Here is a 24,831-nt window from a genome sequence, read left to right as displayed (position 1 = left end):
TTTTGTTCTTTAGATTTTAAGTAAGATATATGGCTTTTGTCTTTCTCTGTAAAGTACAGCGCAGGGCATATAATTGCTAATATTATAATAACTATGTATAGTGCCAGGTAGGTACTAGACTAATTGGGGGATCACTTTATAAATTATATAAATTTCTAACCACTATGCTGTACACCTGAAACTAATATAAAATAATATTGAATGTCAACGGCAATTAAAAAAAAAAAAGCCAATGGCCGACCATGTAGCATCCATAAGTCATTAGGTCACAATCGTGCACATGGAGTGGGTAGGTGTGTGCTGGAAAAAAATCCAGGGCTCCGATTCAGCAGTCCTGGGCCCTAGTCCACCTTCGGCTGATGAAAGCAGTAGCCACGACGATGACGATGAACAGCAGCCGACCTCTCCTGAGCACTGACTAGGTTCTAGGGATCGCCCGGGGCACTTTCCACCTATGATCTCATTACATCTTCACAAGACTCCGGTGAGGAAGGGACTATCGTCCCCGTTTGTGTCGACAGAACTGAAGGTCCCACTACCCGAGACCACACAGTCGGTGGTGGGCCTGGGTGCTCGCTCGCAAGGCGGTCTGGCTTCAGAGCGCATGTTCTCAACCACACTTCATTATTCTGTCTATAAATTTTAATCTCTGCAAATTTGAGCACCTAATGAGATAATGGATGTGCAAGTGCTTGGAAACATATAAACTGGTGTACAAATGTCAGTTATTAGTATTATTATCTAATTATCTAATTACAGAGCCACATGGTCTGATAATAATAAAACCTTGATTGGAATGTGTTTGTCTTGAAAACCTTATTACAGTACTGCCCCATATATCACTTAGCATTTTCTTTCAACACCCGTGAGCTTCCATTTTGCAAATGAGACATCCAAGGCATAGATTACTACAGCGGCCTGCTTTAAATCCAAAACAAAACCAAACAAAACTGAGTGTTAGGGTGAAGAGATAAGAACGAAAAAAGTTATTTTTCTCTGTTCTCTTAGCCTGAAATTCCTTTCTCTGTCAACCTCAAAACTCTTTCTTAAACGTATAAAGTGTTGTTTGAATGTCACCTCCTCCATGCAGCCTTCCTTGATGCCTGATTGCCCAGGGAAAATTAACCCTACCCCCACCATGCCCCCTAACCCTCCAAACAGACCAGACTCTGAAGAATTTTAAGTGTTTACAGAGGGACTGTGCAGTATTACACATCTAGAAGGAGGGGGCAGGCTAAGAGCAGAGATTCTGAACACTGTGGTGAAGGCAGCAGGACGGTGTGTTGAGATACTGGAGAGAGTAGAATCCTGCTTTTCCACAGTGTAGACAGGAAACCTGCAATAACTGAAGAGACTTTAACTGGGATGGTGGCTGACCTGGGAAGGGAAAGAAAGGCGCCCATTTAAGAGCCATTTTGAAAGAAAAGCTCCTGGGGACTTAGTGACGAAGTAGACAGGAAGGGCAGGAAGGCCAAAAATGGCTGGACACCCTTCACCTGACCGCTGGGGGGATAATCCCGCTGCCGACATCCCCATGGGTGCCTGGGAGTGTCCATCACCCAGAAACCGAGCAAACAGCACTGCCCTGCCTAGTCAGCTAGCTGCACACTGCTGTCTCTCTACAAGTTTTAAGGTGATTTATTGGGAGTTGCTGATTCTGGTCTGTTTTAGTTGAACACCTGTCCCAGAACACGAGTAAACAAGTACTCACTAAGTGAGTGTGGAAAAGTAGAAACTCCCACCATTTGATTTTGCTCTAAGAATGTACTCTCATTAAAAATAAAATAATAGCTAACCTCCAAATCATTCTTAACCTTCTGTCAAGATCAGATAGCAGGAGAGTGGAGATGAATGTCAATTCTGTCCGTCACAGATGTGTATAAATCTTGTCGGCATTATTTTTCATGGTCTCCATAAATACGTCATTTTGAAAGAATCAGCTTAACCCTAAAATAAGTAAACACATTCCCGAGAAAAAGATGGGCAGGAAGTGTGTGTATGTGTTGTGGACTCTGTGTTTTGGGGAAGGGCAAGCTTAATTTTTAAATTACAGGTTGGAGGATGTGGTGGGAATTTATGTAGTTAGAAAGGGACTCTGGGCTTGATTTTAATACCAGCTGTAAGCATTGCCTGGCAAACTTAACCTTTCTAGGTCATAAATAATTTCCAAGATCACAGTTTGATTGTATGTAAATGAAATCTCAGGAAAGGGATGTAGTTATCAAGGTCATCATTAGTGGAACCTGAAGCCACAAGAACAAAATAAGGGCTCTAAGGGGTAACTAAGTTATCAATTTAATTCCAAAGGATTATAGAGGAAAGTGTTATTAACAAGAATGTACTAGAATACATAGCTGCTAGAACTAGGCGATGTCTCAACTAGGTGCTCCGTAAATGTTTGGTGATGCTGTTGAATCAGGAATGATAAACACACAAACTTAAGAGAGACACATTCAGCACAGCGGCAGCTTCGTTTAGATTGACATTTGTTAGGAAGTTTAGGAACATTCTTTACTTATTTTAGGGTTCAACTGACTCTTTCAAAATGATATTATATCTTATATTTCTGGGGACCATGAAAAATAATGCCAACAAGATTTATATACATCCGTAACGGACAGAATTGACATTTAGCTGCACTCTCCTGCCATCTGATCTTGGCGGAAGGTTAAGAATGATTTGGAGGTTAACTATTACTTTATTTTAAATGAGAGTAAATTCTTAGAGCAAAATCAAATAAAAGAAAGAGGTAATGAAAATTATATATAAATACAAAAGGGCTGTTATAAATTACAAAATCAATGAGAAAACTGCCAATTATTTGTAAGATTATCAAACCGATTTAAATCAACCTCAAAGTACTTTAGTCATATCTAACCATAAGTTGACTTTATAGAGTAAAAATATTGACTTCTGTTTAAACTGCCCTACTAATCAGTTTCACTTATAGCAGTAGTTTCTTTTTTATGGTTTCTAGATAAATTCGTCAATTTACAAACTTACTTGGAATAGAAAGTAGCCAGTGGTAATAAACGGGTTATTTTCTCCCAATCTTTATTAGTAACTTAAAAAAGCTCATACGTAACAGTTCTGCTGAGGATCCCCCGAAAATGATGGGTCAGCCTGTCTACCATTTGTAACATTAACTGATGGAAAAAGCTTGAGATGCAAGAAGCATAGAGTGCTGTGGCTGTTCCACGGGCAGGTGTGTTTTTAAACTTCATTTCTAGGTCTCTGTCTTCAGAATATTGATTTCATCCGGTCAGCCGCTTTCGATGTATAATGTTTAATGTGAAAACAAAGCTGTAATGGTCCCAGGAATAGAGAAGGACTCGTTTGGGTTTTAAACTGATTTAGATTCAACCAATGTTATTGGCTTGATTAGTATGCTTTTTCAAGTTTGACTGTATATGGAAAATGAACACCAGCATAAGTGTTCACGCTGTGTGATAACTCAGTTTCTTTACAACTGAAGATAATGGAGGAATATGAGCGAAATGACATTGATCACAAAAAACGTTTACGTTCAAATGTATAACTTCGGTTTAAAATGTGTAGCTCAAGAATGTTTTTGTGCCTGGGATTTACATGATGCTGTGATCATGGAATGGTACTTTGTAGAATTCACTCCCATCTCCAAGTATTTCCTAGTAAACGTTTACATTCAGATTATTTACCATTTAAAAAAATTAATGTGGCACAGAGAAGAAAAAAAACATATTTCTTTATACATTAATAGTCAAAAGAGAAGAGATTCATATTTCTCATTATCAATAACTGTGAAGAGAAATGAAAATACAAGTCGGTTTAGAAGAAAACAAAATTTAAAAGCTAAATCCTGAAAACGCTGTAATTTATTTATAAAATTATACTAGCTTAAAGAACGAGTTTTGGATTTGCCAGAAACTACAGACTTTTCCTTAGATTTCTGCGTGTCCTGCTTGCGCATTTTACTCAGGTCCCTGATCAAGTATCTTCTCACAATGATCCCCACTTCCTGGGCTTCGATGATTTTCTGAAAACAAGAGCAGTTCTCAAACTTTCTGGTCTTAAAACCCTTTCACACTCAAAAATTACTATGGACTCTGAAGAGCTTTTATTTACGTGGGTGACAGGGAACACTATTTACTGTAGTAAAACTGGAAACGTTTCACACGGCAGGGTAAGTCAAACACGTGCCGTGAGCCATGAGGGCGACGAGGCTACCACATGGCCAGGAGCCTCTGGAAAGCTCCACTGATCTCTCGTCGTGTGAGAACGAGCGTGGAAAGGCAAAGAATGTCGTAGGACTAGTGTGAAAACCGGTGCCTTTGCAGAGCCCCCGAAGGAGTCTCGGAGACCCCCAGGATTCCCAAGTACACCGTGAGAACCCCACTCTACCCCGCACAGGCTTTGTCATTGCTTGTAGCGATGATCTGACTTGTAGTAGTTAGATGGCTTCATTTCGGTCTTTTCTGGCTGCAATGTAATTCTCACGAGGGCAGAGACTCTCTCTGCTGCTGATAAGTGCTCAATAAATGTAAATTTAAAAAACGCGATATGATTTCATTTACACGTGGGATCTAAAGAACAAAATCAACACACAAAACAGAAACAAACTCAAAGATACAGAGAACATTTTGATGGTTGCGAGATACGGGGGTTTGAGGGGTGGGTGATAAAAAGAGAAGGGACTGAGAAGTACGAATTGGTAGTTATGAAATAGTCGTAGGGATATAAAGTATAGCTTAAGAAATATAGTCCATAATACTATAATAACTATGTAGGTGTCAGATTGTTGGAGTGATCATTTTGTGAGTTATATAAATGTCTAATCACTATGTTGCGCATCTGATACTAATATATTGTATGCCAACTGTAATTGAAAAATAAAAAAAAAAAAATTTTAAAAATTACTCTCTAACACTTACCTGTGTCTAGAGTGATGTAATATCACTCTAGTATATTAAGTATATTAAGATTTGATTACATCGGTTGCTATCGAAGTGACAGTATATTAAGATTTGATTACATCGGTTGCTATCGAAGTGACATTATCTGATCAGCGACCGTTTTAATGTTTTAACTTCTGGGTAAATCTCACAAATCTCCGTCAGGTATTCCCAGGAGACCTCTCCTTCCGGGACCTCTCCTTATTCCGACTTTCTCATGAAGGTTTCCAGCCCCTTTTTCTCACACTCATGCCAGTTCTGATGCTGACCTTGCACTTGATCCTCACATTAAAGTTCTGGGCACCTACGGTGCCTTGACAACTTTAAAACCCGATTGCATTTCCATCAGAAATTTTCACTAGGCTCTCACTTTGTACTTGATTTCAGGTCAGAGTGATGTTTTTCATAAGAAATGCGGTTCTTTCTTGCTGAGGGAACAGATAAGGAGCGCTTGGTACTTTATGTCTTCGCCTACCCCTTCAATTTCTAGGTCTGCTTCTGAGTTGGTGACCTCCCTGGAGAAGGTATAACATGCTTCTGAAACGTCTATGTGATCGAAGGAAATCAAAGAAAAATAAATTGAATATTAGCTGAAAAATAGGTAGAGACAGTATCTGGTAGGCAAGATAATTATGGCTCCCTGGAGGGACAGTACTATGCCCTGTGTGACACCTGGGCATCTTCCCTTGACTTCTGCTTGCACCTTCCGTTTCTGCCACTGCTAACTTCCCGTTAGATCCACAACACCAAAGGCAGAGTGGAGGTGGTATGTGTGAATTTGGAAAGGAAACAAATGGATGTATTTGGTATTTAAAGACAATTTTAGACTTGGAACCATGATAAACTTCTGGAAAGGAGACTTTCTCATTTGTATTTCAAAACTTGGATCAAAAGGCATGTGATGAAGCGATTTCACAGAGAACCAACAATGAGGATAAACTCAAGTAATCTGAATAAATGCCTTTCCAGGAAAGGCTTTGGGGTCTCCAGAGTCCAGGTGACAGTCCTCAATCACTGGTGGAGTGAGGGAAGCAGTAGGACTTGAATCCAGGGCTTCTGGCTCCAATGGCAGGGTGGTCTACCTTGTGACCCCACCCAGAGGCTCTCCACTTCATCTGGTCTGACTAAGGACCTGGTTGCCCCCATAACAGAAAATCAAACAAATCTGTCCTCTTTCCCAGAGCATGACACCAATATTGTCAGCCACATGATTAATATGTTTCTCATTTTGATTTGTTTAATGATTATAAAAAACTTACACTCCTGAACCACTTCTGCGTCCTTTGGTGCCATGCGTACCAGGAATTATGGAAATATTTACTTCACAAGGATGTCTCTCACCTTTATTATTATTGCATAAAATATATGGAATTAATTTTGAAGCATTTTAATAATCCGACCTCTCAATGAACCTCCCCCTCCACACAGAATTAACTATATTCACAGTAACTGAATGAAACGGACTAACTGTAAATCAACAGTAAATAATACATTCACCTCTGTTAAACTACATAAAATTACTCTGTTTGGATTTCACGTGCTCAGAATGGTACCTTCTATGACTGATACTTGGTTTTTTGAATATATTCAGATTTGGAAACTCAGGATACGATAACATTCCTTTCTTTGCCATAACACTCAGGATGTATTAAGCTTCTAAGATTTTCTTCCCACTATTTTCTAGAATATGGTAGAAATTTAATTTGTTCATATGCTACAGAAACAGATGATTACTATTTCAAAATATGATATTTAAACAAATTAACAATCTCTATAAATACGTAAGTCCTTTTCTCCCAAGTTTTCCATTCTAATTCTGATTCTGACTGACAAATATTTTTGGCTAAGATATAATCGCCCTTATCTCTGAGTTTATATCTCCAAGGATGCATGGATTAAAATAAGTACTTGGTCCATAGCAGTTTGGGTCAAGCTGTTCGTTTTGTGACATGCTAATGGCCCCGAGCTTCTGTCAGTAATTTTTTTTTTTTTTTCCCAGCGAAGCAACAGCAATTCTCCTAGTGACTCTGTGACATGTATTTGTTAGAATTGAGATTACACAGCTGGCAGTCACAAAATAGTGGTGGGTGGCAAAGGTTGGATGCATGATCTACATACTATTTAGGATGGCACTTTCTAAAAAATACCAAGTGTTGAAAACTCTGGTTAACTGTACATTATAATCATTGCCAGCTTTAGGGTCGAGAAGATGGGTTCGCTAAGATTCAAATTTTATTTTAATCACACCTTGGAAAGAAAAATAACAAAAGCTTTTAAACACAACAAATTAAGTACTGTAGGCTCAGGGGCTGATATTGGTGGCCATTTAGAACTTTCTCAAGCTGGTTTTAGACTGCAGTTAGGGTTTTGTTAGTCTCTTTTGAGTCAGGACTAAGAGACTGGCTCTCAAGGGCGGCATGCCAGGTGCAATTTAGCGTTAGCTATTTCATGTCTGTTCTAGCTAATGAATCCATTGATCGAATAACCACAAAATCAAGGGACTAGCAGAATCTGATGGGCTTGCGCTAATTACATGAACTGTGTCAAAGAGCTACTATGTGTCTATACGCTGTTTATTTATCAAGAATATAAACACGGTAGACTGTTCCAGTGGCTCGTAGAATGTTCAGCTGATTATTCTCTTTGCTCCTCATATTCATTCTCTGCCCTTTTCTCCAAAAAGACTGATCACGAGATTCCCTTGGGATTTGGCCGGTGGGAGGCAAATGAGAAGATGGGGAAGAGACAGAGGTTAGGATACTATTCCTTTGGAGCTCCTGCCACGCCTCCTGATTCTGCTGGTATGTGTCCCTGCAGGCTTCCTTCAGGACTAAGGGTGACAAGGACTTCTGTCCGTCGCTACTCCCTGAGTACCCCAGCAGGCACCCAGTCCTGTTTCCTTCATCTTGCCCACGCCTTTGTAAATAGTACCTTAATTAAATTCTCTCCAGTTAAACTCATTTGAGTAGACTCTATTTCCCACGTGAACTCTGATATAGATACAAACAGCAACTGGCATTTCTATTTTATAAGTACTTAAAATGAGCAATTCGTGATTCCCCCAAATGAGAGTTATTATCTGTTCGATAGTTTACAAATTAATTTCTTAAATTTTACTCAATTAGTTTAGCCTCAAAGTGACTCTGAAAATGTTAAGAACAAATAAATGTTTCTTAAGAATGACAATATTTTACATTTCACTGTGATTCATATCTTGTGGCATAAAACTTTTGGGTGGTGCTTTCATCACGTGTGTGTGTGTGTGTGTGTGTGTGTGTGTGTATTGTTGTTTATTTTGCTTTATATCCTCTCTTATCTTCAAACGAGAAAGCATGGGTTTACAAAAAGGACATTTAACTAAAATCCTAGGAGTCTTCAGACAGATAATTCAGTACATATTAACATAACTAATCTTTCTGAAAAAAACAAAACTCAGCAGTTACCGATTTTGATTCAGTAGATCAAAAATCTGTTTCTTAATTAACGTGATTATATATTTCCTTTTTGATTATTTACTTTTAAATTTACTGGGTTGTAATCAAAGACAGCGCCTTTCTATACATTTTAATTTTTAGAATTGTCTAAAATAGCTGATCAATTATTGTAAATATTCCTTGGACATATATAACAAATGTATGTTATCATTCAACAAATACAACTTTTAAAATTAATTTAATGCATTAATTTTTCTAATAATTTATTCCAAATTTCTGTGGCTTTTTCTTCAGCTATTCAGTCTGATTCTGAAAAATATACATGGAAATAGTCACATTTTTCACCAACTTTTCATTTCTAATATTTTCAAGCTTTCATTTTTGTTCTGACATTCAGGTGCTAGGTTTGGTGCATGCATGCTCACTAGATTTTAGTATGAATTTATCTCATCTTTATAAGTTTCCACTACATAAGTCCTCTTCAACCCTGCTTGGTGCTTCTGCATGAAATTTCATTCCATCTCACATTTTCTTCTGAATCTTGCTCTCTGTGTTCTTTGTATTTGCTGCCACTACTGTGTCTATTCCTTTGATTTCAACATTTACTTCATTAATATTAGTGTGTCTCATAAACATCACATTACTATGTTCTCTGTTTACTACAAACCTGAATTTTTATTTTCAAAGGAGAATTCAGTGTGCTGATAGGTTCGTTGAGTTGATATCTCTTTTTAATTTGTTTGCCTCTTTTTATTCTCCCTTCTTTTTTCTATACTTTTCACATATTAAGGGTTATTCCCCCCCAACTAAACTCATAATCGAATAGTGTTTCCCTATTATTATGCTGAAAAATGAGATATCCAATATTATCCTCCCTACCAAGATAAACTATTTTATCTCTGCTTTAGTACTCTCTAATAAACAGAGTATATGTACCTCAAATGTTAATTAAATATAGTTCTAACGACAACTATCCCTACGAGACAAATATATTTATTGACCCAAAGAAAAGAGGTAACAATCCTACATTGTAAAATATAAAATCCAGAGAACGAGGATCATACAAATCCGTATCTTACTTATAGGAGTTCTACTGGAAAGATGCATATGGGTTTAAATCTATCTGAATATTCAGTATGATGCATATGCTATCCTAATAGCAGAATTATACTACACTAATTATACTATCCTAACGGTAGAATTATAAAGATTATAGAGAAAATGAACTAATAAGTAAATTAAACATTTCCAAGATCAGTTTACTATTTTATTTTTATATCTTCCTTTTCTATAGAAAACCTTGAGGAGTATTCAAGGAAATTACATATTTTTTAAATTAAGGAACAAAATGCTCCACTGATTTCTAATGTAGAAATTATCAAGGTAATACATGTTTTCATGATTTAATTTTTAGCTTTTTGTGGGACTTTATTAAAATAAGTCAAGAGAAGCCTATGATTTATTAAGTGAGGCTCGTTTCAACCCATAGAACTTTTAGTTTTAAGTCTCAACCACTCTGGTTGAAAAATATGTAATTACGTGGAGGTAAAGAAATCTTTAAATTCTTTATTGAGATTAATATTGCAATGTAAGATAGCTAAATGTAGAAATGTAAGAAGTTATTGCAAAGTACTATAGCATAGCACTAAATAATACTGCGTATGTTACGTAAATTTTTTCCATTTTGTTATATAATCGTCGTAGTGTTCAAAATCTCTACCCATAATGATCTGTAGGAGTAACACATTATCGATTAATGTTAAAACAGACCCTGTGTTGATTAAACACATATAGGATGAGTCTAGATGCCCAAAAGGATATTGGCTAAGTGAGAATCACCAATTATGATTGGTGAAAAATCTAGAAGCTAATAAGTGTTTTAAGAGAGTTTGTAATCTAATGAGGGTTGGGGTGAAGTAATGTGGGAATGAAATACATGAGCGTAGAGTGAAATGGATAAAAGAAGTATAAACACATCTTGAGGTCCTATTACATATGTCTCGTGATATTAGTTATATTAGCAAAAATAATGACATAATACTCTTATGTTCGGTCTTCGAGATTGCCGTTTGACTTGACTTACTTTCACTCGTTGAATAACCCTGTGGGTCAAGTATTCCTGATTCTTGCAGTGATCTAATGCAGGAGTCCACCAGCTCAAGACCTGTCGTGAGTTCATCTTCGATATCTTTTTGACCATCTGAAATACAATATTTTAAAGTCATGAACGAAATCTCGATAATATTAATATTGAAGTTGAAGGCTAGCATTTAAAAATCAAGAGTGTCCTAACCAAAGATATTCCCTCTATGAAGTATTCCCCGGCCAACCAGTATTCAAAGCTAAGACCAGTCAATTCCATGCATCTATGAAGGACATAAAGTAAACTAGGGAATTGTGACAACTCAACTCCTGTGAAATGGTGAGCTATCGCCAACGACTTCATTGAATTTTAGTCTCAAGGTATTGTCATATTCATTTTCACAAGTCTCTTCCTGAAGTTCGGAAGAAAATTAGTCAGTAGAGATACATGTAGAAGTAAGCGTAAGGGTTCATTAAAAGCCATACTTTACCTTGCGATTGCCAGTGAAACTGTTCTTCTGCTGAACTGTAAAAAAGAGAACACACAGGAGTGATGTATCAGTTAGAAACACAAGGACACTAGACCACAACCCGCGAAGGCGCGTTAGGGCAGTAATGATGGCTCCGAGGCGCTTCCTGAAATTTCTTACTGAGAAAAGGGATCCCATTTTGATACAGTCTTAAGTTTAATCCATTTGGTGTACGGATATCTCTTTGGATTCACAGGTATTAGCCTGCTATAAATGGATACTGTCCAGTAATTTTCGAAAGAACAGCTCTTTTTTTACAAAGCTCGGCCTATTATACTTATTCCTTACAATAGTTTCTACACACATTTCTACCCAATTTTAAAATACAAGTCTGAAGAGTTTCAAGTAGACTTTCTAAGGTAGATTAAGAAATAACTTTCTCCTTTTTCATTATAAAGAAGATAAACATATACTTTCTTTTGGACATATCATATAAACAGTTCCTTTCAGTTGATTATTACGGTTTAAATTTAGTAATTTAAAAATTATAACACTTTACCACCAACTGATTACACAGGTTGAAAATTCTCTACGAATTCATTTTAGAAAATGACCCTAGTAGAAAGGGGTGTTCATATACATGATATGCCAAAAAGATTGTGCACAGTTCATCTGTGTAGGCAACATGGATTCATTTTGAATGACTTATTAAATACATAAACAAATTTAAAATTTATAAATATAAACAATGTTCATTATATACGCAAATATTTCTGACATGCCCCTTTTTATATGTCAATAACTGAGAAATCTGGATGTCAATTACTGACAGGCATCATTTTGAGAATGATTTTCTGTGCGTATTTCACTGCATCTTTTGCTCTGATCAAGGGGCTTCTATGAATAGCTCATCAGTTTCACAACAGCAAGTGGGTTTTAGAACTTTAATCTGTATCTCCGAGATGAATTCTGAATACATTTACGGGGGAAGAGGGGAATTCTGGTATAAATCAGTGTTCAGAAAAGCCATGATTGATGTAAGTGAATACAAGAGTAGTCCCTTAAGGGACATATGACTTTTATATGATACCCTGATCTGCAGCCAAGCCATTGTAGGAAACTGGAAAATGGTTTTACAAGGATGAGAGCTACAGACACTAAATACATGAAGTGATAACATTATAAATTCAGTCCAATGCAACTTTTCCTGGCATCGAAAAGATGTAACGTTATGTAGCAGTAACATCTAACTACAAAGTTTAATACTTAAAACAGAAACGTAATCCTATAATCAATATTTTAAAAACTGCAGAGCCATGTTCACTTAGTATAGAAGTGGAAAATGCTTTCATATTTGTAGTAGGTAGAATGGGGCACCTCTCCTCAAAAATATAGGTCCACATCAAATCCCTAGAAACTGAGAATCCTTATTGGAAAAGGGTTTTTGTAGATGTAATGAAGTTATAGATATTCAGATGAGACTGTCTTAAAGCCAAAGACAAGTGTCCTCATAAGAGACAGAAGAGGAGAGAGGCACACGTGAAGATGGAGGCAGAGATTGGAGTTCAGCATCTACAGCCAGTGGACGCCTGGAGCCATCCGCACCTGAAGGAGGTAAGGAAGGGTCTTCTCCTCCAGGTTCCTAGGGATCACAGCCCTGCTGACGCACCTTGATTTTGAAATTCTGGCCCCCAAAAATGGCGAAATAATAAATTTCTTTTGTTTTAGATCACTCGATTGTGGCAATTTTTTATGGAAGCCCCAAGGAAATGACACGGTGTTTTTCTGATACAACGATGATGTCCTGTTTTATCCTCCTTGGTTTACGACTACCTCTATGCTGCGACATTCACGACAACCACAGATCTCTTCTGGTAGATGGGGAATAACAGGCTTACCGATACTAACTAACTTGACCGCACAGACCACGAGGAGCTCGGCAGGGGTTTAAACGAATGTGTCCTGACTCATAATCTGAAGTCGTGGAGGGAGACACACTGACGTTACTTCCCACCTGAAGCGATAGAGTGAACGAGTCCCTGGAAGCTTCTCCCAGGGCCCATCGAAGTCCCACACTCCTCCCCTTGCAGACACATCCAAGACTACGCTCCCCCACCCCCTTGCGCAGAAAAAAGAGTCATGTGAAAGTCTGTGAGAGGAAAGGACAAATGCCACCTCCTGCCCAAGGCACAGAGGGCTGGCCTACGGTCTTCATTCTCATTCTGTGCTAAGCCCTGTGTCGACGTGGGTCCCTGAATAACCTCGTGGAGGGCAGAGTTCTGCCGACCCAGAGAAGATAAAGCACGAGTGAGAAGCAGACACTGCTGTGTTAAAACTGACACTGGACGGGTGTTTCCCTGGAGTAAATGTCACACTGAATGACACAGAAATGTGCCATTATTTGAGTTCATAAGGCATTTCCTGTTTCTCCATCTTCATTTCCATACTATAGAGCTGGTCACTCTGGCACAAATCAGGTGGAACCACACCTTACACTCCTCCTTCGAGATTTATCCACTCACCTGCACTGTTGGGTGGTTTCATGTGCAGGACGATGACACACCATACTATTACATATTTACTTTTTGTTACTGTTATATCATACTTTACTTTCAAAAGTGTTCCTATTTTATGATGCGACAGACAGGAAGAAACTTTTTTTATTGCGATTGAAAAAAATGTCATTGGCAGTGAACATGAAACTATCCTCTCTAAGCAGAGGTGCGTTCCTTTTGGGCAGACACAGAGCATTAATCACTTAAATGGTTTCCTGATTGCTTTAGTGCAGTTAAAATGCATTAAAAGTATGAATGATCATAGAAAATTGAAGTCCCATGAGAAACCTGGTTTGGATTTCATTTCCTTTGAGTGCACACTCTACTCTGCCTGTTAGGGGATTCTATGCAATTGCATATTTTATGTACTTGATTCCATCTCTTAAAAATTGCTGTAAGGTGGATGATTTTTTAAAAAGCAAACAGACTATTTATTCATTCAATAAACATTGATTATGCCTGTGTCTCTGACACTTCTCTTTCAGGTGTTTAGGAATTATTCATGGTGAACTTTTTCCCAATTGTACAATTCAATTTAACATAATAGAAAAGCCATTTCTGAAGCTGTTGTGACTACATGCATGTTCAATATCAGGAAATAAAGTGGCTTTCACTCCCGAAATGCTATTTCTTGAAACAGAAATAATCTTAAATAAAAATATAAATGTAATTTATAGCACTCCACGTGTATTTAACCATAACTATATATAAGTTCCACAATCCGAATATTGTGAGAAAACTAATGAAAACTATTGTAAGTAATATTTAAACTTTAAACATATCTCTAATATGTACAAAAACCAGGGATGCTAGGAAACAGTTTTAAAAACAATCTATTAAAAGCACTAATTTTAATAGCTAACACTTATATAGCTCTCACTTTATACCAGGCAATATTCTAACTGATTTATAGTTAATATTCGTGCCAAAACGTTTAGGAGAAGTAACACTTTCCCATTTAACAGATAATGAAACTGAGGTAAAAAGATATTAAAGAATTTGCTGGAAGTGCCACAGCCGGCAAGCAGTAGAGCCAGGATTGGGACCACATCCTGAACTCTGTTCTATTCACATTTGTCTGTGTGATAAAAACAAAAATATTAACACCATAAACTGAGGACATACGAGCCACATCCTGGGAGGAGACATCTGCAATGCATATGACTTACAAAGGGTTAGTTTCCAGAACATATAAATAACTCCTACAAATCAATAAGACAGAGATGAGAAGATCTAATAGAAGTCAACGAATACATGTATAGCTGAGGCATAGCAGAGGAATCAAGAATGTATGGCTACTGAATACATGAAAAGATACTCAACCCTACTAGGAATTGAAGGAATGCGTATTAGACACAGGATATCTTTTTATACTCTACAGGCCGTCAAACATTTAGAAAGTATGACAATACTCAGTGTTGGGGAGGAGATGGGAAAATAAGAATTCTCGTACATTGCAGATGCGTGAATAAGTTAGTCAAATGCTTGGGTGAGCTACGAGGCAATACCTGGTAATGTTTTACATGCAATACCCAATCAGCCTGCAGTTCCACTTCTGGGTAGAGACTCCAGGGGAACCCATGCACCTGCACCTAGGAGACTCGTATGGGACTCTCATGCCTACACGTCCTTGTCCGCAGCAGCAAAGCAATGGAAAGCACGGAAGTGGTCAGCAATAGGGGAATGCATAAATACGGTAATATGATTACATATCATATATGACACACATGGATTAAATATTATTCATCAGTTAAAATAAATTAGCCAGATACCTATATGCCAACATGGGTAGTTCTCGAAAACAAAATATAAAGTGAAAAATGCAGATTGCACATAAGAAATATATCACACAATCCCAATAATGGGAATTTTAAAAAACTATACGGGAGTTTTTACTACACAGTACTATTATCTATTTTTTATTAAATTTATTGGGGTGACATTGGTTAATAAAATTATATAGGTTTCAAGTGTACAGTTCAATAATACATCATATGTATATTGCATTGTGTGTTCACCACCCCAAGTTAAATTTCCTTTCATCACCATATGACATGTGTGTGTGTGATGACGTGTGTGTGTGTGTGTACAGAGAGAGGATGTAAGCATATGGATTACAAAGATGTACTCAAATTCATGAATGGTGGAGGCCTCTTTGGGGGACAAAGAGAAATGAGTATAAGGAGTAAAAAGAAATTTCACTTGCGTATCTACTGTCATGCTGTATGATGAAAAATGAGGACAAAATGTTAAAATTAATTTAAGAATACCTTTGATACTAGAAATAGGAAAAAAAAATCATGATTCTTACATTTAAAAACATGTTTAGTTAGTTAAATCCTTAGATAAATCCTTGTGATTCGGTTTTACATAATATTCTCATCTTTGTTAGAATCACTCACAGTTGAAACTTAAATGATGCAAAACGATTCTGAAAGACATACATACACGACAGAAAAAAGAATGGTTTTAGATGTAAGTATTTTCTCCCTCTATTTTGCATTCGAGAAAAATGACAATATCACTTTTAGAATGTTTCAAGTTGGACAAACCTTGAACATTTCAAGTAAGCAACCGAGAACTTTCAAGTTCTTAGAGCGCGATGGGGGGCGGGGGACGGGGCTAGTTTAAATCAAAGAATGACCTTTGAATCCCTTGAGATGTGATTTTCGCTCTCATCACTTCCGGCAAGACAGTCTCCCTACCCATCTCCAGGCTATTTCTAATAAAAGAAAATATATACATATATAGGAAAGTTCAGAGAGTTTTCTTAAGGTCAGGCCAAGACACAAAGCACACAATTACTACAGCTATTCTGTTATGAACCCGTTCAAATACATTTTCTTATTTCCTTTTTCGACTTTCTGATGCCCAAAGCATCAATTCTCTATCATGTGCTGTATTATTGCTCAGGATATCTTTCAAAACAAAATAAAGAACTATGAGATTTTGTTCGTTTGCTTTCAAGTTAAGCAATGCACCTAAAACAGAAGCCGGAAAAAATATTGTGAAATAAATTGCTTCATTCCTGACGTTTGATTCTAGCCAGCAGAAGGGAACAAAGGGCTTTATATTTATGATGTCCACATAACCTAAAATTGTATTTTGACCTCAAGTGGTTTTCAGTGTATGGTTTCGCATGCAGACATATCGCAAGAATAGGCATCAGTTGCAAAATAAAATGACCTTTGTCAAAAGTCCTAAACACTGTGGAAATGTAACATATTCAGTAAAAATGGTGAGAAGGGGTGCCCCATGGAGCTTTGCTCCAGGCCACTGTTGCCCACATACCTGAGGGCGTGGTATCCGGCCCTTGCTGCTGAGTCGGGGAGCAACCCTGCTCCCTCCAGAACTTTCCGTGGAGCCAATTCCCCTTCAGTCCACGGCCTGTGTTCCCTACACGTATCTGTGCCACATCCTCGGGTGATGCTGTAACATCTCTGCTGCAAAACTAGAACATTTACTTCTTTCTTAGATCACGCATCTTTACGCTTTAACTATTTTCATCAAAAATATGATTTCACAGCTATCATAAAAACGTTTCCGGGGCTACGATGGGTAAACAGCCGCAGTGCAAACCCCTAAGCTAGGGGACAGCGGTGAAGCGTGTAGCTCGGCAACCAGGCTCTGCTGCTCTCAGTCTAGGCCCTTCGGCGAAGTTATTTAAATTCTCTTGTACCAAATGAAGACATTGGGAGGATTAAATAGACTTTGAGCACATCACTTAGTCTCCGTAAGCCTCAGTTTCCCCATTTTGCAAATGGGGATATTACTAAAATTTTCTCCCTAGAGACCTTGCAAATGTTAAGAATGTAATATACGTAAAACCCATAGAACGGTGCTGGCAATATGGGAGGCATTAAAGGGGGAAAAAAAGTGAGCTCTGGTTATCACATGCAGATGGACGGAGGCCGGAGTGAGTCCAGCCAGCTGATGGGACTGCAAGCCAGTAGGTCAGCGACATGGAATTTAGCTTGTCTATGTCTGGGGCCAACAAATAGTATCGCACAATTATGTTACAGGCCTTTCAGAATTTAAATTGTCTTTTTTTTCCCCCCTACATTAAACTGGGGAATTAAAAAAAAAAAAGGCAGTCTATGATTTCCGAAGAAAGATGATTAGCTTTTAAACCCTATGTTTTTCAATCAGTCCTGTATAGGATGCTTCTCTGGGAAACTGGGAGCGTTCTTTCTCTCCTTCGTAAAATCTTAAAGACGATCCGCTATTTCCAAAACCTTGGAAGAAAATAAATCAGACCTAATTACTATCAATAACTTCCTTGTTAATTTGAGGCAGAAGAAATTCATATTCCAAACTAACTGTGTTGCAGTTGGTGACTGATGAATTAACCAGGCAACCGATACGACAAAGCAGCGCCGGCTCTCACACTGGGCTCAAACGCACGCGGTTCCAATGTTTATCACAGGATACCACCCGCCGTCGAGTCTGTCAGCTAGCCAGCTAGAGCCAGACAAGGGAGAATGAATGGGAATCCTGTTTTGTTTTAGTTCCTTCCAAATACATACTCCAGTTTCTAGCAAACACATGGAATTAGCCGTAGGCTCCATCTCTCTGCACAAAAGCCAAGTTCCAACCATGGGAAAGACACGCATCCGAGTTTCTCTTCTCCAAAGGCTTTTATAGTTTGGGAGTTGATTGTACGTACATTACAAGAGGCGTATTATATGTAAACTTCAATATCAGAACAAAGAACAAATGGTGAATTATCAACTAGAAAATTCTCATGTTATATTTCCCTCCCTGGTTTTTTGGGAGAGTTCTCATGGACGGGCATTAGTTTGTTTTTTTTTTAATGCTTACATGAGTACAGCAGAATTTTACAGTAACTGAAGCAACATTTCAGAATGCCAGTCACACTAGACAATGAAGGACCACGATACCTTCCTCTGCGAATACCCCATAAACTGGAGTGTGCTAATTTACAACTGCAGATGACCAGGGAGTAGTTCATCCATTGACATTGAGATTTTACAATATCCTGAAATGCCTTCGGACTATCAAAAATTGAATAGTTTGTGTAGTTTACATGCTAAATATATCATACACTGTTATATTGATAAATCTCCATTGGCGTTCACTGTAACTCATGGTTAGATGGTCGGTGAAGGTGTCATTCACTGATCCTGAGGTTGAGAGAGTGCTCACTGTACTCTGCAGTCTGACCATTTCTGGCTGATTTCTTAGGCAGGAACAGAGTAGCTGGTGTGTGTTTGCTGACAGAGGCAGCACCTACGGCGTCTCAGAAGTTCCAAACTTCAGTCTTTTGTATTCAGTATCCCAGAACTGTCCCCATTGTTATGGTCCTCTCAGCAAAGGGGGCTCCTTATCCTTGGGGATATCTCTGGAGAAAACAACATGTCAAGTTCATGTTCTCCTAGCCTCTTGTGATCATGTGTGGATGGGCGCGAGAAGTGTGTTTATGTGTGAGTGTGTGTGAATATGTATTTGTGTGAACCTCCCTCTGCAGTTCTTCTAAAACACACAGATTTGCTTACAGTTTTTTTTTACCTTCTCTTGTTCCATACGTGTGTTGTCTGTTACAGACATGTCAAACTCTGAGTATTGAATTTGCACGAAATTGATATGATTTTATTAATATAAGTGAACCTAACACGTCTTAGAAATTTAATGGAAATTTATGCAAATAACCGTGGACTGTTTCATAGGGAAGGGAAAACTGGGTCTTCTGTTTTGTGACAGATGATTTGTAAAAATAAATTTCAATTTTAGTGCCCTTGTATAACAGAAACCATGTAATATTCATAAACGACTTCATGGTCTTATAGATCTTTACTTCCTTATGAGCAGGAGTGGTTTTTAAACAATTTGAAGGTTCAGTTTAAATGTTTAATGGGTACACAAACGTACATAGCAATCTATTCCTGATTGCCCCAAACTAGAAGCAACCAAATGTGTTGCAACAGGTGAATGATTACACAAGCTGACACATCTATACCAAGGAGATGTATGCAGCAATAAAAAGAAATGGATTATTGATATATGCAGCAAGAGACAACTTGGGAGGGATCTCAAGGGAATTATGCTGAGTGCAAAAGATAAATAACATTCTCGAAATAACAAAATTATAGAACTAGAGAAGAGGTTAGTGGTTGCCAGGGCTTCGGGAGGGAGGTGAGTGTGGGTGTGACTATAAAAGGGTGGCATGAGGGTCCTTGTGATGTTGAAACAGTCCCACATCCTGATTGTGGCAGTGGTTCCACAAAGCTACTTGTGATAAAATTGCATAGAACTGCGCGTGCACGTGCGCGCGCGCACACACACACACACACACACAGTGCATGCAACACTAGGGAAATCTGTGAATTATACCAACATCAATTTCCTGGGGTATCGTATTATATATTTTGCCCGACGTTTCCTTTGGTTAGGACTGAGGATTTCATTTTGCCACTTCCTGTGAATCTATAATCCTTTGAAAATAAAAAGCTGAAAAATAGTAAGGTACAGGGTACAGTGTGGCATGCTTTGTTTTCTTTTCCCGGAACTGCTTTTTCTACATGCGATATACTACTCGATTATTCCCAAGTGATAATTAAACTAGAATCATAGGAAGAGTGAGAATAGTGGAGTTAAAAGAAAGACAGGAAGGAACGAAGAAGAAACAGAAACATCGCTTCCAATGATCTCTTTTGTTCTTCATTCTTAGCAGCCAGACCTCAGGTGACAAAGCCCCGGGATCCTTGCGGCTTTACTCTGTGAATGAAAGCGACAGCCTTCGAGCATAAAATACACTGATCGCACTGCCCACTGCCAATCCGTTGGAAGGAATTGTGCTGCTTCTGAATGAAAGCTCATGTCTTCTACCTAAGCTCATCAGACGCCCGTGTCACTTGCATTCCCGTACGTTTGCAGAGAAAATTAAACATGGTGCTTTGGCTTACAGGACCAGAAGAAAGTCCAAGTCTTCACATTCTACATGAGTCCAAGAGACCGCATGTGATATCATTCACTGGCTCTCTGGAAGCGTGCTCATTAGTTAGCCTTTTCCCCTGGCAGATATGCTCCTGCCCTTGTCACCGGTTCATGGGGGAGCCACCGCCATAACAGCCCACTGCCACGGCCGCCTCCCCAGCATCCCGACTCCTGAAAACCAGTCTACCTGATTACATCTGTCTGTTTCTTTCCATACTTATTGAGGTGGGAAAAAGATTACATTAAAAATATCACTTCCTTTCCAACATTTAACATCTGATATTTGAAACTGAAAAGCTGGAGGCGCTGCCCCATTTTCTCTCCACCTTCGCATCCTGCGGTGGCTGTATTCATCCCGAAGTTCTCCGTTTAGTGAAAGCATGAGGATTTGAATGCGAGCTTTCACTCGATAACTATACTGCCAGCCAAATGTATACAATCATTTAAAAATCCATGAATTGAAATATCTACTAATATTCTTAAGATATTTAAAGCACATCCTTCCCAAAATCACTTTCGAGATACAATATATCGACCCATCCATTTTCCATTGTAAATGTCTTTGAAACCCACTCCCCTTAGTCGACGTGGACCAAAATTCTCTCCTTGACCAAATTACCATTAAGCTCTTCTGAGCTCTCTTTTTGACGAAGCCCAATCTTGGGCTCCCATGTCCTTCTTTGTAGAGCCCAGTTTTAGCAAGAAAATCCTGTGAAGTCAGTGCAACCAGAATCCCCCATGCTCCATATCTGATCACCCTCAATATCTGATCCCGTCCGTCATCCTCTGTCACCCCGCAGGCGACGTCTGATCACCCTGGCTTGTCTTCAGCAAGAATCTCGTGAGGTTGAACCGTCAGAATCCACCCTTACTCCTGATACCTCCTCTTAGTAATTTCCCATCCACTGACTCCCACCCTGCTCCTTGGGTATAAATTCCCACTTTTTCTTGCTGTATTTGGAGTTGAGCCCCATCTCTCTTCCCCACTACAAAATCCCACTGTAGTAGCCCCTCTTGGATAAAGCCTGCCTTACCATTCTCAAGCAAGAATCACCGAATAATTTTTTAACACCATCTGCCTGAGAGGAACATGGACAAAGTCACGTGCCCTCCCTGTCCTCAATCTCCTCACGTATGCTGAGACAACGCTATCAGGGTGGGCGCCACAGTACTGGGTGCTGTTGGCCAAAATGAACACCGCCCCCACTCAGAGGGCCTCATGCTTGGTTTCACGCTTCGCTGTTGCCGTCTTGAAACTCTTAAAAATTCCATCTTTGAACTGTGTTTTACCAGCGAAATGCAACGGGACAACAAAACATGCACGAGTGGAGAAGAACACACGACATGCACATCCTCTGCTCCTTGCTGCCTCGTTCACGTGCAGGTTCCCCAGGCCCTGCTGGCCCCGCAATGCCTTGTGGGAGTTGAGAGCGACTCAAGGCGGGTACGAGGTAGGCGTGTTATGTTTATGACTTCCCTTCCATCCAGAATTTGCTCTAAATGAAGAAGGCAATGCTGCTCTGAAAAACATGAATGATACCCTATCGCATCCTCTCTTAGCCACGTACGCCCCTGTCCCTATGGTGGCCAGCCACTCACGCTGAAAATGATGTCTAGAAGGAAGGGGAAAGACCTGGCCACCCACAGCTCTATTTTCTGTCGGTCCTTCCTTATCCTTAGTAGAGGATGTTGGTAGAATATGTGCATATTGAGAGGTGAAATAAAAAAGTTGAGAATTGTGCAGCGTTTTCACTGTTCTGGTAATAATGAAATACAGATGCACACGCGGGCTATGGCATAGGAGTTGCATTTCAGTGATTCTGTGTACGAGTAAATGCTACTATATTTGCATTCAGATCTGGCATTGCAGAATATAAAGGTAAATGTTAAAATTCATATTAACAATTTAAAATTTTAATTTTTACTTAGCATGACATTATACAAAGAATAAAAAACGTTATGACAAGTCAAGAGAAAGACAGAGAGACCAAGAAAAAAAAAAAGAAAAAGCTTTACTATCTTTTTAGAGCTTTTAATGGCATTTCCACCCTGCTTTGTGAACGAGTTCCATATGTTCACTCGGCACTGGACATTGCAGGTGCTGTAGCTGGCTCTGAACACAGCCACCTCCGATGCCATTGTGGGGATCGAATACAGATCGTAACGCAGATGAAGGTCCCAGGTGCACAGTGTCAGCCTGGCCTTCCCACATCTCCCAACGTGCTTCACACAGCTAGCTGTCTCTTTTCTATTCTTCACGTCTGCATTCTTTTCCTGCTCTAATCAATCATCCCCCCACGTCGCTGAAATCAAAATCTTAAAGCGGAAATCTGATCATCAAAATCCCTAGTTCAAAAGTCTTCAGTGGTTTCCCATTGCCTGTGAGATCAAACCCAGGTTTCTTTGCAGGGCATGCCTGGTCTGTGAGGACCCGGTCTCAGCTGCCTGCCTTATACGTCTAGGCTGATTGAAACCCTACATCCTCCGAGACCCCCTAGCAGCTTTCTCATTTATCGAAACATGCTCTGATGATTTGCTTTTATCGTTTGTCTTTGCTGGACCACATAGCATCGTCTATGTAACCTTCACCTTTGTCTTCCACAGTATGAGTGAGCTCTATGTCTAGCACTGCTAAAACGTTTGTTTACGGACGTAGATCGGTATAGCTAGCACAAAGCAGGACTTCCAGTTCACATCTGAAGTGCACTCTTTATTTATTTTGCTGAAATGTGTCTTCCTTCGAATTGCACTGTGACAAAAAGGTACAATACACTTTTATTATACTTTTGTCATAAAGCATCACTGGAATATGTAAGTCATCTACTGAGTAAATGTTCTGATTTGTACAACCTCAATTGAAATAAAAACATTCCTTAATCAGCTGCTAAGCTGTCAGTTACCCTATATGTGAAGCGCTTCAAGAACACGTATTACTTAATGGTGCGTCACGACAAATCCTTTTATAAAAACAACAAAACCTTAATTTATATTTTTATACATCTAAGTTTACATATTACTGGTCCCCCTGCCCCCTTAAAGTCAGTATATAGTACCTTAATTCAAGAGAAAGTCATGGTGAGTAAATTATTCCTCCGTGGGGGAGGGGGCGAGGGTAGAATCACAAAGGAAAATCCATCCTTTTTAAGCAACACTACGTTTTATGCCACTATGCGGCGATTTCTTTCTTTCTTTTTTTTTTCCAATTGTTAAATTCTGCTCACCCTATAGACTTGAACAAACTAATTTTCCTCTCCTTAATTAAGCATGTTCGCTCAAGCTTCCTGTTAAATGAAACATTATTTTCACTTATAAATGTTCCACGATGTGTTCCTACTGGTTTCTAATTGAAGACAATTATACGAAGATAAATCAGAATTCATTGGTGGCAGTTGTCATTAGCACATCCCTGATCTGCCTCTGATGGCTACATGTTGGTTTAAGGCAATAGGGCAAAGTAGGACCCCGGAGGGAGGCTTGATGAAGAAGCTCAGGAAATTCACAGGCAGTAAGGGCATCCTTCATTTTTAATTTGTTTGTTTAATCCGGCTACAGAAGAACTGGCAAAATCTTCATCACCTAATGTGCTTAATGGTCTAAATGAAATGAGTTGGTGATGTTGGTTTACTTCCTATTGGACCTATGTCTGGGTCACGCAAGCCTCTGCTAAATTACTCTAATGAGCTCTTTTCACAAAAAAAGGTACCAAAGACACTAGACTTGGCATTTGTAAAAATTTACCCAAAGCAACAAATGAGTAAAATGATGAAAGTCTCCAAAAAGTGGGTTATCATACCCCTCAAAACAGGTCATTCTCAATCTATGAGAAAATGACACCCAAACTGGAGGAGAGATTTTCTTCTATTTTTTTTCCTATTCAAGTGTCATTTTGGTTTGGTTTGGTTTGATTTGTAGGTGGTAGGATCTGCATTTTCACTAATGGAAAAGAAAGTGACTAATTTTTGTTTTTTACTATTTTGAGTTAATATTTAAAAAAACAGACACACAAGGGAATAAAATGTTCAAATGGAATGAACTGATTCTTCCAGAATCAGGGAGGGCAATGTTGGCCTTGCTCTATTGTATAAATACTTAATCGTTTAAAAACAATAGTGTAGCTAACGACAATTTGAATTTTTCAGAAAAGAGGCTTAAAAAGTCGAAATGATAATAAAAATCATGCTTTCTGTTCTTTGTTTTCTTTGACCTTCAAAATAAAGAAAAAATACCCCAAAATCTAACCTTTCCCATTCAGAATTTTATATTGTTAAAGCACTATGCTGGGAAATGACTAGATTTTGCCCCATAGTGACTGGACAAACTAGACTCAATATGCAAACTTGGTAAACTGATAAAAATGTGTTTATTTTGCCATCATCTATTTAGACCTCTTTTCCCTTAACACATT

General features: G+C 38.7%; 1 protein-coding gene across 1 annotated transcript in view; it reads right to left on the bottom strand.

Moving 5' to 3' along the window:
* The window catches only part of CTNND2 (catenin delta 2), a 773,259-nt gene that overhangs the window by 355,376 nt on the left and 393,052 nt on the right, over nucleotides 1–24,831 (bottom strand). Inside the window, exons 4-5 of the mRNA XM_039842770.1 lie at nucleotides 10,939–10,973; nucleotides 10,449–10,565 (exon numbers count right to left, since the gene is read on the bottom strand). Of these exons, the coding sequence (XP_039698704.1) occupies nucleotides 10,449–10,565; nucleotides 10,939–10,973 (152 nt within the window). The remainder of the gene's footprint in view (nucleotides 1–10,448; nucleotides 10,566–10,938; nucleotides 10,974–24,831) is intronic.

This window comes from Pteropus medius, unplaced genomic scaffold (genome assembly GCF_902729225.1).
Source record: "Pteropus medius unplaced genomic scaffold, Ma_sr-lr_union100, whole genome shotgun sequence".
In the NCBI taxonomy this organism is placed as follows: Eukaryota; Metazoa; Chordata; class Mammalia; order Chiroptera; family Pteropodidae; genus Pteropus; species Pteropus medius.
Note: the sequence above shows the minus strand (reverse complement) of the source record. Positions and strands in the feature narration are given on the sequence as shown.